Below are 12,842 nucleotides of genomic sequence, written 5' to 3' on the forward strand. Positions count from 1 at the left end.
GAATTTCCACCTTTTTATTTTCCGATTTAACTGGTTACTATAGTATAATTGACATGCGCAAAAAACATTATTCGATTCTGCGCATGTTATTTATGATATAGTAAGTAGTTATGTCAACAAATAAAAGGGTTGAAAATTGGCCATTTTTCGACAATTTCCCTATACTATAGTACAGCGATTTTTTCGAAAATTGCCAAATTTCGACCTTTTTTATTTTTCGATAAAACTGGTTACTATAGCATAATTGATAGCGCAGCACACATTCGACTCGCATGTTATTTATGATATAGTAAACAGTTATGTCAACAAACAAAAGTGTCGAAAAATGGCCATTTCTCGAAAAAAAATTGTTTCAAAAAATGGCCAAATACAAGTATAGTATTTACCTTTCAAAATGTATCGAGGTTATGTGCAGAACACATTATATGCGTATGTCAATTTGTACAATTGTATTATATAGTACAGGGATTTTTTTGAAAATGTCTTATTTTTAAATGGCCAAAACTTTTAAAAATATATTATGCAATAATATTGCCTAATACACCTTTTTACAGAGCCATATTATATGCACATATATTGTGTTACCTCCTATAGCCATAGTAAAGGTAGAATTTTGGAAAAACTTTATATAATTCAATACGCGATAATATATTATTGGGAAGGAGCTGTTTTATTAAACATGTCTATTCAGCTGTTGGCTTCAATATGCTATCATTAAACACTTTTGTTTTTCTAGTGCGTCCTGCAAAGTTTAATAAATATAAACAAATAGCATTGTTTAGCAACAATAAATTAATGACACATACTGTACACTAGTCTTAGCTTTGATGTTTTATTTGCAAATAACATCTACAGATTTTCAAAAACTGACTGTGAACTAATTTAAGACAATAGTTAAAAAAAACATTATTTATTTTAATAAAAGCTGTTTTTGGTTGCGTGCAATGCAACTCTACAGCTCACTATGTCGGTTGGTCAGTAAAAACTAACTCAAATTTGAGCACACGACTGGAGCCATGTAAATGGCCTTGCTTAAATAGGTGATTCTCAATATACCTTGCTGTACGACTGATAAATCGTGGTTACTTGTGAAACATTTACAGAATATCAAGTGTTACGTATACATTCTATGGTTTCTGGTTGATTAAAAATGTTTTTTTTCTGCGTTGGCGCCTCATACCTTTGAGTCCTAAATATGCATAAATGCTTAGTTGCAAAGCTACCGATTTCTAAGTCACTATGTGCAGCATTTTAACGTAAAAATACAATTTAAGTTCACCCTAACATCAATTTATCACCGAATGATAAAATTCTAAATACAGACATTATAGCGATTTTAAAAAGCAGGAAAATGTTATTAAAAGACATGAAATTTTCAATAATATATGGAAAGAAATACAAACTATATTTTAATTTTTGTTAAAGCACTTTAAATACAATTACAACCATTATCTAACCCCTAAAATAACATTACATAATATTTATTTGAAAGAAAATAGATGTTTCAAAAGTCGATATTCATCAAGATGATGTCATTCCAGTTGAAATGGTGAGGATGAAAAGAGCCATCAACGTAGTAGGAAACTAAAAGAAGAAAATGATGGTAACATTAAAACTGTGTTTGATCAACTAGCGTTCATGACCAACTGGTCTTCTATTCATAGAAAGTGTGGCTGTATAAAAATAGAAGGAGAGAGCTCGGAAGATCAGCCTTTTTAATATGTAGTCCGTCGCCTCCCAATGTTACACAATGTTTAATTGCGTCTTACACGCAGCCTGTTGGCGCAAGGCTTCGGCTTTGAAAATACCATGGAGCCCTCTCCTTCTTTATTTATAACTCCATGGTTGAATGGACCAGTTATTTGTAAGATATCTACATATATAATGGTATTAAAATAAAAAATAAAGTTTGTTTTACCTGTATGGGTATCCTCTATATTTGGAACGAAATATTGATAAAATAAGACTGAAGAAAAACACTATCATGAACAGACCTATGATGGTCATTACTGAAATATAAAAAGAAAAATTTAATTTATTTCAAAATACAGGACTGTAGAGTGATACTTGCTTATGCCTTTTTCATTCTTAATATTAATTTAATATTATTATTATTTATTTACGACCGATCTTACCTCTTTTCTGACCACCATTTGTCTCTGTAATAAAATTATCTTTACTTAATAACACCATTCCCACAGTCAGAAAGGCATCTGTGTACAAAATGTCAAGGGTCAAATGAAATAAAGCTTGGGTAGGCAGTACTGTATATAAATGTGTCCAGTAACTGTAAATTATGCACAACAGCATGTTTTTCACATGTGCTGCCTGCCTGTATCATAAAACCTACCCTTTTATGATACAGGCAGCACATGTGACACACATGAGATGCTGTATTACAGAATTTGCCTACAATACAGGACTGTGAATTGGGTGTAACAAGCATGTTTTAAAATCACTGTCCCCTAAAAACAACAAACCCACTTGACTTCAATTAAAGGATACATAAAACAAATATGATATATGTTTCTGCTTGGAACTGTCCCTGGCTGCTACCATGAATGTAGTTCTAAAAGAAAAAAAATAATAATTAAAGGAATACACAGAAATAGGTTGGTATATAAAACAAGAATTTTGAAAAGACTGAAAGAAGTTTAAGGATAGTTAACACCACCCCTGCCACCCCCTTCCTCCCACACAAGCATGTGGTTTCTTTTTGGCCTGTTTACAGGCAATGATTATTGTCACATACTCACCACTTGGCCCGATTGAGGGTTTCTATGAGCAAATGGTGGGCCTCTAATGTGATTCCACATCTGACCAGACATCATTGAGAATACAACCAACTAAAAGAACAAGTTTGAAACGTGTTTGAGAGAGCAAAAAAAAATAGTAGGCTTAATAACTTAATAGCTGAACTTATCCTCTCATTAGTTTAGTTTAAAGATATATTGTCCCCCTAACACAAAAATTGTTTTTGTTGAATATGCCATTTTAATGTCACATAATAGTTATTCACTGAAAAAAAACTGGATCGAAAAAAAAACCATTTTCCTGAAAAAAATGTAGTTTAAAGCAGAAAGTACCTAAATTGTCTGTCAGACAATAGTTTTTGGGTAATATTAAGCATTTCTTTTGTCTTTTTATAAGTGAAATAATTATTTTTGTTGATTTATTTTTCTACAGAAGTGAATAACTTGATTAAAACTGCAAAATGACCTATTCAATATCTGATTTTATTAATCTTTATTTTTCATGTTTTTGGGGGACAATACATCTTTAAACTTGATATGCCAAGCTGGTATTTAATTGAGTATCTGTTGTTCTACGGGTAATCTTAATTACACACTTGCTTACCAGTGCCAGCATACCCCACATGTTTTTATTGTAAAGAAATTCCAGGTTATTTCTTCTAAAGTATAACAACCCAGCAATGGTTGTAAGGGCCAGGCCAAGTAGTAGAATTCCAGCATGGTTGGGTGGACGAAAGATTCTTATCTGGAAAAAATTAAAATAATAAATATATTAATACAAACATTTTTTGTTTTAAAGGGCTTTGAAACAAACTTATAAAGAACTAAGCGACTACAAGATGAACTAACCGTTACGTCAGTACGCTCAGCAACCCATTTGGCAATTTGTTCAGCCTGAAATCCAAGCCTATAATAAATCAAAAATTTAACATAAAAAGAAATATATAAAGAATAAATATTTTTAATGTTGATGTGGGGGATAAAATGAGGATTGTGGGGGGAAAAAGGTAAGGATTGTGGTGGGAAAAAGGTGAGGATTGTGGGGGAAAAAAGTGAGGATTGTAGGGGAAAAAAGTGAGGATTGTGAAAGGAATACTTATGTGATAATCTAAATAGGGAATAAAATTGTTTAATCATACCGTTGCATATCAAATGTATCAGCCTTCTTTGGCTTTCCTTTCAGGGGAAAATGTATTATACTTGGAGCTGACGTTGCTTTTAGCTGTAAATAAAAAATTCAAAAGAAAAAACCAGTTACTGAAGAGGAAAGATACTGTACTTACTGCTGAGGGGAGATACTTACTGCAGTAGGCAGATATTTACTGCAGAGGGAAGATATTTACTGCAGAGGAAAGATTTTTACTGCAGAGGAAAGATTTTTACTGCAGAGGAAAGATTTTTACTGCAGAGGGAAGATTTTTACTGCAGAGGGGAGATACTTACTGCAGAGGGGAGATACTTACTGCAGAGGGGAGACACTTACTGAAGAGGGGAGACACTTACTGAAGAGGGGAGACACTTACTGAAGAGGGGAGATACTTACTGAAGAGGGGAGACACCTACTGAAGAGGGAAGATATTTACTGCAGAGGGGAGACACTTACTGAAGAGGGGAGACACTTACTGAAGAGGGGAGATACTCACTACAGAGGGGAGATACTTCCTGCAGAGGGAAGATATTTACTGAAGAGGGGAGACACTTACTGAAGAGGGGAGACACTTACTGAAGAGGGGAGATACTTACTGAAGAGGGGAGACACTTACTGAAGAGGGGAGATACTTACTGAAGAGGGGAGACACCTACTGAAGAGGGAAGATATTTACTGCAGAGGGGAGACACTTACTGAAGAGGGGAGATACTTACTGAAGAGGGGAGATACTTACTGCAGAGGGGAGACACTTACTGAAGAGGGGAGATACTTACTGAAGAGGGGAGACACTTACTGAAGAGGTAAGATATTTACTGCAGAGGGGAGATACTTACTGAAGAGGGGAGACACTTACTGAAGAGATGAAGAGGGGAGATACTTACTGAAGAGAAGATACACTTACTGAAGAGAAGATACACTTACTGAAGAGGGGAGACACTTACTGAAGAGGGGAGATACTTACTGAAGAGGGGAGACACTTATTGAAGAGGGGAGGAAGGATATCTACTGATGGATGCCATTGGGAGCTATGTACTGCAGAGGGTAGCATAGGGAGGGAGGCTACTGTACTTACTGCAGAGAAAACATCCTGCCCACTGTCATAATCCACACTGACAAAAAAGAGTCTATTTGAGTAGGAACCGGAAAAGCGCCATGAGTTTGCCAGGATCTGAAACTCTTCATTCACTTGCCTAAAAAAGGAGATAAAATATTTATTTAAGTAATTGTATATTTAATTTAAATCGATTCAATCTGTCTACTCAGTGGTCGGTTTCTTGCTGTTGAATAAGAGTGAAAAAAAGGTTTCTTAGGACAAACATGATTTCTTCGACAGATAAGTTAACATGTTCTGGTAGTAGAATAATTTTTTATTGGATAGATGTGAGGACAATTTCTTTCTTTCTAATGGTATGTATGTATAATATTAATAATAGGCCTATACTGTAGAGGAAGTAGGAAGTTTAAAAATATGAATAATAAATTTCTCCTACTTGCAAACTGAGCATTTTCTTCTTGAATCCATGGCTGTCAGCATTAGAATAACAGAATAATTTCTTGGTGCGGCTTTGATGAACTGGCGATACTTCTCACCGTTCATATTGATCACTGGCCTTTTGTAACTCCAATCCGTCAGTTGTTTTACTCGTTCTCCAAGAGTTTGCTGAAGAAAACAAAATTAATCAAAGGTTAAATCGTTCACCATGCCTACAAATAGAAAAATCTTTCATAAAATTCAAAACTCGCATACAACAGAAAATACTGGTCGAGCCTAGGCCCAAGAATACGAAACTGGGCGGAAGGAGGTCGAGTCGGCGTTGCCTGACTGAGCAGCAGTGTGAGCTGTGTGTGAGCTCGACAGTACTGCGCAGTGTGGCCTGCGCTGGCCTGGATGATTTGTGCACAAGTAAAACCTATTTATCTTTATATTTAACTGCATTATTATTTAGAAATACCTCCTTTTTCTTTGCATTAATCGACACATTTGTAAATAAGAAAATTAAGAGGGTAAACAGCCATAATTTTGCTATCGTAGCTAAGCCCCGATGCCGAACAGTCGCCGCCATGATGAACATAACACAAGTACAATTGTACAGATCCTATTGGTTAACCAACTGTTAGGTTTGACAATCTAGCCAATACAATCAAGCGTAGCATACACTTCTCGGTTTCGGGGAGTACTGTCTGCTTCCCTCTAGAGGACAGATGCCGAAGGGATTATTTATTTTTAATCAAGATCTCTCCGAGTGTAGTCCGTATCGGGAGTGTTTTGCTAATTATAAATGTATTTTATCTATTTTCATTTTAAGCAGAAGAAATAATTCGTTTCTGAAGGTATTCACTATGTTTTGTTGTTTGAGTTTAGACAATTACTTAGTCCGTTATATGTATTTAACACTCGGCTTGCTAGGCCGCAGGCGCAGATTGAACACAGTATTTACTGTCAACAAACACAGTTGAAGGAGGGTACAATGTACTGGTATTTGATTATGGTTCCACAACTCGAAGGCCTAGCTTTATTTGGCTGGTCGTTAGTTTACTATGCTTATAATCCAACTGTAATCTATTTATAAATCTTGTCACTTAAGGACCAAGAGAGGGTAATTGAGACCACTTTGATTTGGCACTTGGTAGAAAAGAAATAAAAAAAATGTGCACATACCATACCTACTTACTACTAATCATAATAATCTTTACTAACTAGCTGTATGCACAGTAATAAGATCATGATTTACTACAGTTTGTCGCATTTTAAAGAGGCTCGCAATAAAATTAACGTCTGGTATTTAGTAAGGAGTGCTACTAAATTGAGTTGCGAAAAAAAAAAAATGCGATATTGAGTGAAAGACGATGATAAGAAAAGATGATATGATTTAAAAAGTGTATCTACTGTATATGAATGAGTGAGTGTTTCAATTAAAAAATACCGGAAAAAATCAAATGTGACTTTTCGGTTTTTTGTATAGGGTCAAAACCTAACAACATTTTGTTTAGCAAATAGCATACAGTATTCGATAGGGTGACCTACTGGTGATGTTGTTATTTGAATGTTTAATGCAAGCTTGTCCATTGAGTTTAAAAGTACCATTTGAATCGGTAAATAGATACTGAATAGAATATTCATTATATTTCTCTATCAATGCTAATAATCATTAATCTAAATCAATATAAAAGAAAATCGCTGTTTTTCATTTATTTTATGCATTGCTGAACAATCTTGATATATTTTTCTGTACAAAAACGTATTTCGCTAAACATTATCATTAGAAGATTTTAAAGCGCTTGTTTCTCAATTGCTTTCCGCTTCACCGAGCAGCAGTCTCTCTTTAATTGATGATTAATGTGATATATTGACAGGTTATAACAACATCTTAAGATCATGTGACATATGAAATACAGCCTTTTAAGTAGTGTTTAATGATGCACTTATGCAGAGTGTATGTATGTCATGTAAACATAATGAAAAATACAATAATATGGACATTATTTGTAATAAATTATATTATATAGTAAAGTAATAAGGCAATAAAATGAACAGTTAAAATATTACAATGGAATCAGAAAATATTAGAATAATAATAATAATTTAACACTTATTATTAGTTTCTATCAATGGTAAAGCAATACAATAAAAAGAGTGGTAATTATAATGAGACAATACTAAAATACCATTAATAGAGGATTTTGCAAGAAGAGATTTCCCAAGACCCATAAACAAAAAGAAAAAAATACATTTGTATAAATATAATTACCGTATATATATAAAATAAAAAAAGTCATGACAAAAAACAGTTTGAAGATCTAGTTTGAGTACAATGATAATAAATGATTTTTATGTTTTTTACGAAAGGTTGGGAAAGAGGAAGAGTTAACAGTACTAGTATCTAATAAAATGTTTGTGAATTTTTTTTTGCAATATGATTCTTGAAAACTAGAATAATTACATTTTTGTTTTTATTCATTATTGATATGACTGAGTGTACTAGTCAATTCAATTCGTACAGTTTGAAATTTTGCAGAAATTGTGGGGTGGGAATAAGCATGTTAAATCTTGTGTCCAAATGTGGGTGGGATTATACTGGGACATGAGATTAGCATGGGATTATTCACGGTCTACTGGTTACATATTATTATTCACTGTATTTGTTTATTTTATTATTATTTATTCAATTTTCTGCCATAATACAATACAAAGAAGACAAAACAAATATAAAAGGCAAGGAAAGACCAAACAGGTGCTAAACACCTAAGCTAGTTGGTCAACCCAATACAGAGCACAGAAATAAAAAAAAAAAAAAAAAAATAACATTCTACAATTAAAGTATACTGTATATTATTGCATTCTCTTCCATAAATTGAATCAAAATAATAAATGCTGTTTGCAAAAGTGTTGTTGACGTTTTTATATCACTGGAATTTATTCGCGCTTTTAATTACCAGTGACCTGGGTGGGTTTTCATAGATATACCCTAAAGGTAAACTGTCACCACCAATTAGTGACTATCTAGTTCATTGTCACCTGGCAGTAGCACATACCTGTCACATACCCCTCAAGCAAAGTTAGTGACATAATAATTTGACATACTCTTCGATCAAAAAATGTGTGTCACTATACTTATAATCCAGTATAATATATATAGGTTAAACTATTAATTGAGTCTCATTCAACTATTTGTAGTTGGTAAAATAAATTAGTTGTGTGATACTGGGAATTCTTTAGTGTGATGAAATACAGGTATAAGACTGTATATGTAGAGATAAATTGTCAATGAACACAAATCTAAAATTCTCATACTAATATCATACATATAGGACATACTGTAAGAACAAAAAATGATATTATAAATAAGATGTTAATTACATAATTTTTCATACCATATAAAAATGTGAAAACATATCACATCTCAGTTTCTATAAATAAATTATTATTTAATGAATATTAAATACAGTATTGTAATATAAAAGTGTATGGAGTGAATCATATGTCACCTAAGGTTTCATGTTTTCTGTTGTTGACTCCGTTGAAAGTATAGTACTGTAGGTGACTGGTAGATGTCTTCCTGGGCGGAGGTGGGTGGGGAAACATTTAAAGTATACCTCCTACTGTATGGGCGGATTCAGTGGTGCGCTCTGCCTTTTGACAGAAAAAAGTTATAAATTTATTTTTAAGATTTGATATCTATTTTTGACTAGTATGTTAGCAAAAAAAACGTTTATAAAATCTTGGATCTACCCTTGATTTAAAAAAAAAATATATAGAATTTAATTTTTATTTATTTTTAAAGGTTTAAAGCATGGGTAGAGGAGGTGCGTATACCTCCACACATCGAGACAGCGAGCCCGAAGTGATTCCCACCAAAATCGGCATTTACGGTTGGCGGAAAAGATGCCTGTATTTTCTTGTACTACTTCTGCTTGTTCTCATCATCATTAATTTTGCCCTTACCGTCTGGATTCTCAAAGTGTTGGACTTTTCCATTCACGGTCTAGGGAGTATAAAAATAATGGATAATGCAATCAGTATATCGGAAGATGTGGAGTTTCTTAAACCAGTCTATGCATCAAACATACATGCAAATTATGTAAGTAACATTTTACAGTAGAACCGTCAGTAGAACAAAGTAGAACAAAGGAGGTTGACTCCTCATAGTACAATATTATGTGAATATGAAATAAATCTATATTTAGCACTTTATTAAAACAAGCTTAATAATTCATTTTTAAATTAATGTAGCATCGCTTGAATGAGCAGACTGCTATGTAAATTAACAAGTTGTTCAAAAGCTCTTAAATTATTTACCAATGATTTTTGAAAGGTTATTTATAATGTTTACATCAAGAGTAAAGCTCTGTCTAGACTATCAAACTTTATGTGACAAAAAAAATGTGATGTGCCCATATATGGACATGATGATGTCATATCACTACCATATTTGTGCACATCACACCTTTTTTGTCAAATTGTAGTTTGATGGTGTAGACAGAGCTTTATTTCCTCATGTTTTCTTTCAGGATCTGCCTTTAGTCTTAAACTCAAAGAATAATATTACTTTCAATACAAGAAATGGGAATGGAAATGTCACAGGACAGTTTTTAATTGGTGAGAATATGCTGGTGTCAAATTAGTCATTAAATGTACAGTAGAACCCCTATTAGGAGGACACCTTCGGGACCCAAGAAAATGCCCCTGAATGGGGACAGCTGTATAATGTTAAAACATATTATCAATTCAATCAATTTTCACGATGAAGTGTCCCCTGAATAGGGATGTCCTTAGTTACATGTGAATCTTATAGGTTAAAACCTCCAATTAGTGACCATTATATGGCTTGGATGAAAAGAAGCTCTAAATCGATCATTTTCTAATTGATTGAACCAAAACTGCTAATGTTATCAATGATGCATATAAACTATACATGTACCACTGGGGTAGGGACACTCCTGCTCTAAGGTTCCTATGTGTCCTGTGTGTATTGTTAAGAGTGATTATTTTGTATTAATCTGTATATTTCTCTTCCACAGGATCAAAATCTGTAAAGTCATTTAGTGAAAGGTTTATAATATATGACAGTGAACAGAATATGTTATTTGATGCTAGTGATGAATTACTTACTATAGGGGACATAGTCAAACATGTCAAATTTAAAGGTAGATATATATTAAATTGTGTTCTTTTATCAGAGATTGTTGGATTGCATGATGCGCTACAGAAGCAATAGGATAATTGCCTTCCGATTTTTACAAACCAACCAATAAAGGTTTCCTATAACTTTTGCAACAATTCCAATTACAAATTGTTGGTGTAGTTCAATCCTGTTTGATTTGTAGACATGCGATGATGATTATAATCAAAACCCCTAGTGTAAATACAACACTTTATTAGTTACAATTTAGTGTTACCTGTAGCCTTACCATGTTTAGTAAAAACCATTTCAGGTACTAGCTTGCTTTACATTTTTTTTGCCACCGCCATTTACACAAGCAAAGAACTGCACCTAACTAGAAAAATGCAGTTATGTTAATTTAAGGTATTTGGACTACTGCATCTACACTACTGTATCAAACTTTATGTGATAAAAAAAATGTGATGTGCATATCACTACCATATTGGGCACATAACACCTTTTGTCAAACTAGTTTGATAGTGTAGACAGAGCTTTAAAAAAACTAACCAACTTAGAATGTTCCATTTTTAGTTTCAGAAGGTGTAGCATTTCAAGGTCCTGTTCAAGCAGATAGAATTTCATCAAATGAAGTTGATTCATTAACGTATGTTATATTCATGTATTAAATTACAACATGATTTGAATGGGGTACTGTAGGCCCAGGAGGAGGCGACGTGTACACCCCAAAGTACAGTGGAGGTTTATGGTCAATTGTATCATGCCTTACAAATACCAGTGGATATATTCACCATTCGCACTTAGGCTAAGGGAAACACTGTAGAAAAATCTATTTAAGTGAATAAAATTTAAGGGAAATAAAATGGTGAATATGGCCACAGGATACTTGAAACAGCAATGCAAATCAAATGTTACAATTAGAAGCAAAACATTTTGCCTTTAAGTTGGTTAAAGTAAGAGTTGCCTAGCAGTTGAGGCTAAACCCTAAATGCATGCACTATCAGAAACCGATTTTTGTACAGTATATCCAAAAGAAACAAGAGAAATTGCATCTTTAGTGGGAGACTAGAGATTACTAACAATATTGAGAATCTCCCTTGATTATCGAAAGACTTGAGAAATCTGACGTTAAATTGAAAACAGTGATACAACTCTAAAGCTCTGTCTACACTATCAAACTTTATGTGACAAAAAAATGTGATGTGCCCAAATATGGACATGATGATGTCACATCACTACCATATTTAAGCATATCACTACCATATTTGGGCACATCACACTTATTTAACTAGTTTGACAAAAAAGATTGATGTGCTATGGTAGTAATATGACATCTACATGTCCATATATGGGCACATCAAATGTCACATAAAGTTTGATAGTGTGGACAGAGCTTAACTGTAGGAATTATTCAATGAGAAACTGAATCACATGCAAGATGATTTGATATTTTTTGTTTTTAATCCTCAGGTTAGAATCACCAATAGGAGATGTTACAGTGGATGCTGCTAAGAAAATAACAATATCTTCTAAAAATGACATTAAATCTAGTTGCCATGGAGACATGACACTTGGTTCAAGTACAGGAAAAGTAAGTAAAGAAAGAAAGAGAACTTACAATTGTGTTCTACAGGTTTCCAAGATCCATTTAATTCTGGAAAAAAATATTGAAAGATAAAAAGATATTGAATTGTGTATAACCAACTTATAATACACCATGTACATACTGTATAGATAACTTTTCCCCCTTTTTTTGAATGCCCGGTGTCCTGCAGCATTATTTTTTTCCCTATAAGTTTAAGGAAAGAAATCATGAATAATTCATTACCTTAATTATTTTCTATTATAAAGAATTGCAAGATAGCTGATGCACTTCCCAAATATACTAAACCTAACCCTCTAAATCTCTCTCAACTATTAAAAAAAGATGTTCTTGATAGACCTCGAACCTCTCTCCACGCTTATATAGCGCCCTCTCTAATGTCCTATATTATTCTAATGAATTATTCATGATTTTCTCATTGGAAAAAAAATAATGCATCCTGCCCAACATCAAAAACTAAATTCTATAACTTCTTTCTTATTTTATCTTTTTGCAGATTATTTTAAAATCGTCAAATATTCAAATTTCTGGATTAACAGATTCTTCAACAGCCGCCAGTGCCTACCAATTGTGTATCTGTGAAAATGGCCGTATTTTTCTTGCTGAAACATCACAGCAATGTGTCCCAACCAATACTACTTGTACCTAATTCACCCAAATACCTTCTCTGTTCAAACAAAATGTTTTATTAAACTAAAAAAACAACCCAAAAAAGT

General features: G+C 33.3%; 2 protein-coding genes across 2 annotated transcripts; one reads left to right on the forward strand and one right to left on the reverse strand.

Annotated features, from left to right (window-relative positions):
• Positions 1–878: 878 nt before the first annotated feature.
• On the reverse strand, positions 879–5,994 carry LOC144842116 (dolichyl-diphosphooligosaccharide--protein glycosyltransferase subunit TUSC3-like). The gene is made up of 11 exons (XM_078698493.1): positions 5,856–5,994; positions 5,394–5,563; positions 4,976–5,093; positions 3,893–3,975; positions 3,603–3,660; positions 3,358–3,498; positions 2,757–2,846; positions 2,506–2,569; positions 2,136–2,213; positions 1,919–2,009; positions 879–1,584 (listed from the first exon to the last, which is right to left on the reverse strand). Exons 1-11 carry the CDS (start codon positions 5,973–5,975, stop codon positions 1,569–1,571), a joined length of 1,029 nt encoding a protein of 342 aa, XP_078554619.1. The 5' UTR covers positions 5,976–5,994; the 3' UTR covers positions 879–1,568.
• A 54-nt stretch (positions 5,995–6,048) lies between these two features.
• LOC144842117 (zeta-sarcoglycan-like) lies at positions 6,049–12,831 on the forward strand. Its single transcript, XM_078698494.1, has 7 exons — positions 6,049–6,234; positions 9,186–9,482; positions 9,913–10,000; positions 10,423–10,548; positions 11,097–11,169; positions 11,994–12,114; positions 12,623–12,831. Exons 2-7 carry the CDS (start codon positions 9,195–9,197, stop codon positions 12,773–12,775), a joined length of 849 nt encoding a protein of 282 aa, XP_078554620.1. The 5' UTR covers positions 6,049–6,234; positions 9,186–9,194; the 3' UTR covers positions 12,776–12,831.
• The last annotated feature ends 11 nt before the right edge of the window (positions 12,832–12,842 follow it).

Source organism: Antedon bifida, chromosome 5 (genome assembly GCF_963402885.1).
Source record: "Antedon bifida chromosome 5, ecAntBifi1.1, whole genome shotgun sequence".
Classification (NCBI taxonomy): Eukaryota; Metazoa; Echinodermata; class Crinoidea; order Comatulida; family Antedonidae; genus Antedon; species Antedon bifida.

Coding starts and splice junctions, on each gene's coding strand:
- LOC144842117 (XM_078698494.1), top strand. CDS start 9,195: ATGGGTAGAGGAGGTGCGTATACCTCCACACATCGAGACAGCGAGCCC. Junction 9,483..9,912: donor CAAACATACATGCAAATTAT/GTAAGTAACATT, acceptor GTTTTCTTTCAG/GATCTGCCTTTAGTCTTAAA. Junction 10,549..11,096: donor CAAACATGTCAAATTTAAAG/GTAGATATATAT, acceptor TTCCATTTTTAG/TTTCAGAAGGTGTAGCATTT.
- LOC144842116 (XM_078698493.1), bottom strand. CDS start 5,975: ATGTTCATCATGGCGGCGACTGTTCGGCATCGGGGCTTAGCTACGATA. Junction 5,564..5,855: donor TTAATGCAAAGAAAAAGGAG/GTATTTCTAAAT, acceptor TGTTTTCTTCAG/CAAACTCTTGGAGAACGAGT. Junction 2,847..3,357: donor TGTGGGGTATGCTGGCACTG/GTAAGCAAGTGT, acceptor TTGTTCTTTTAG/TTGGTTGTATTCTCAATGAT.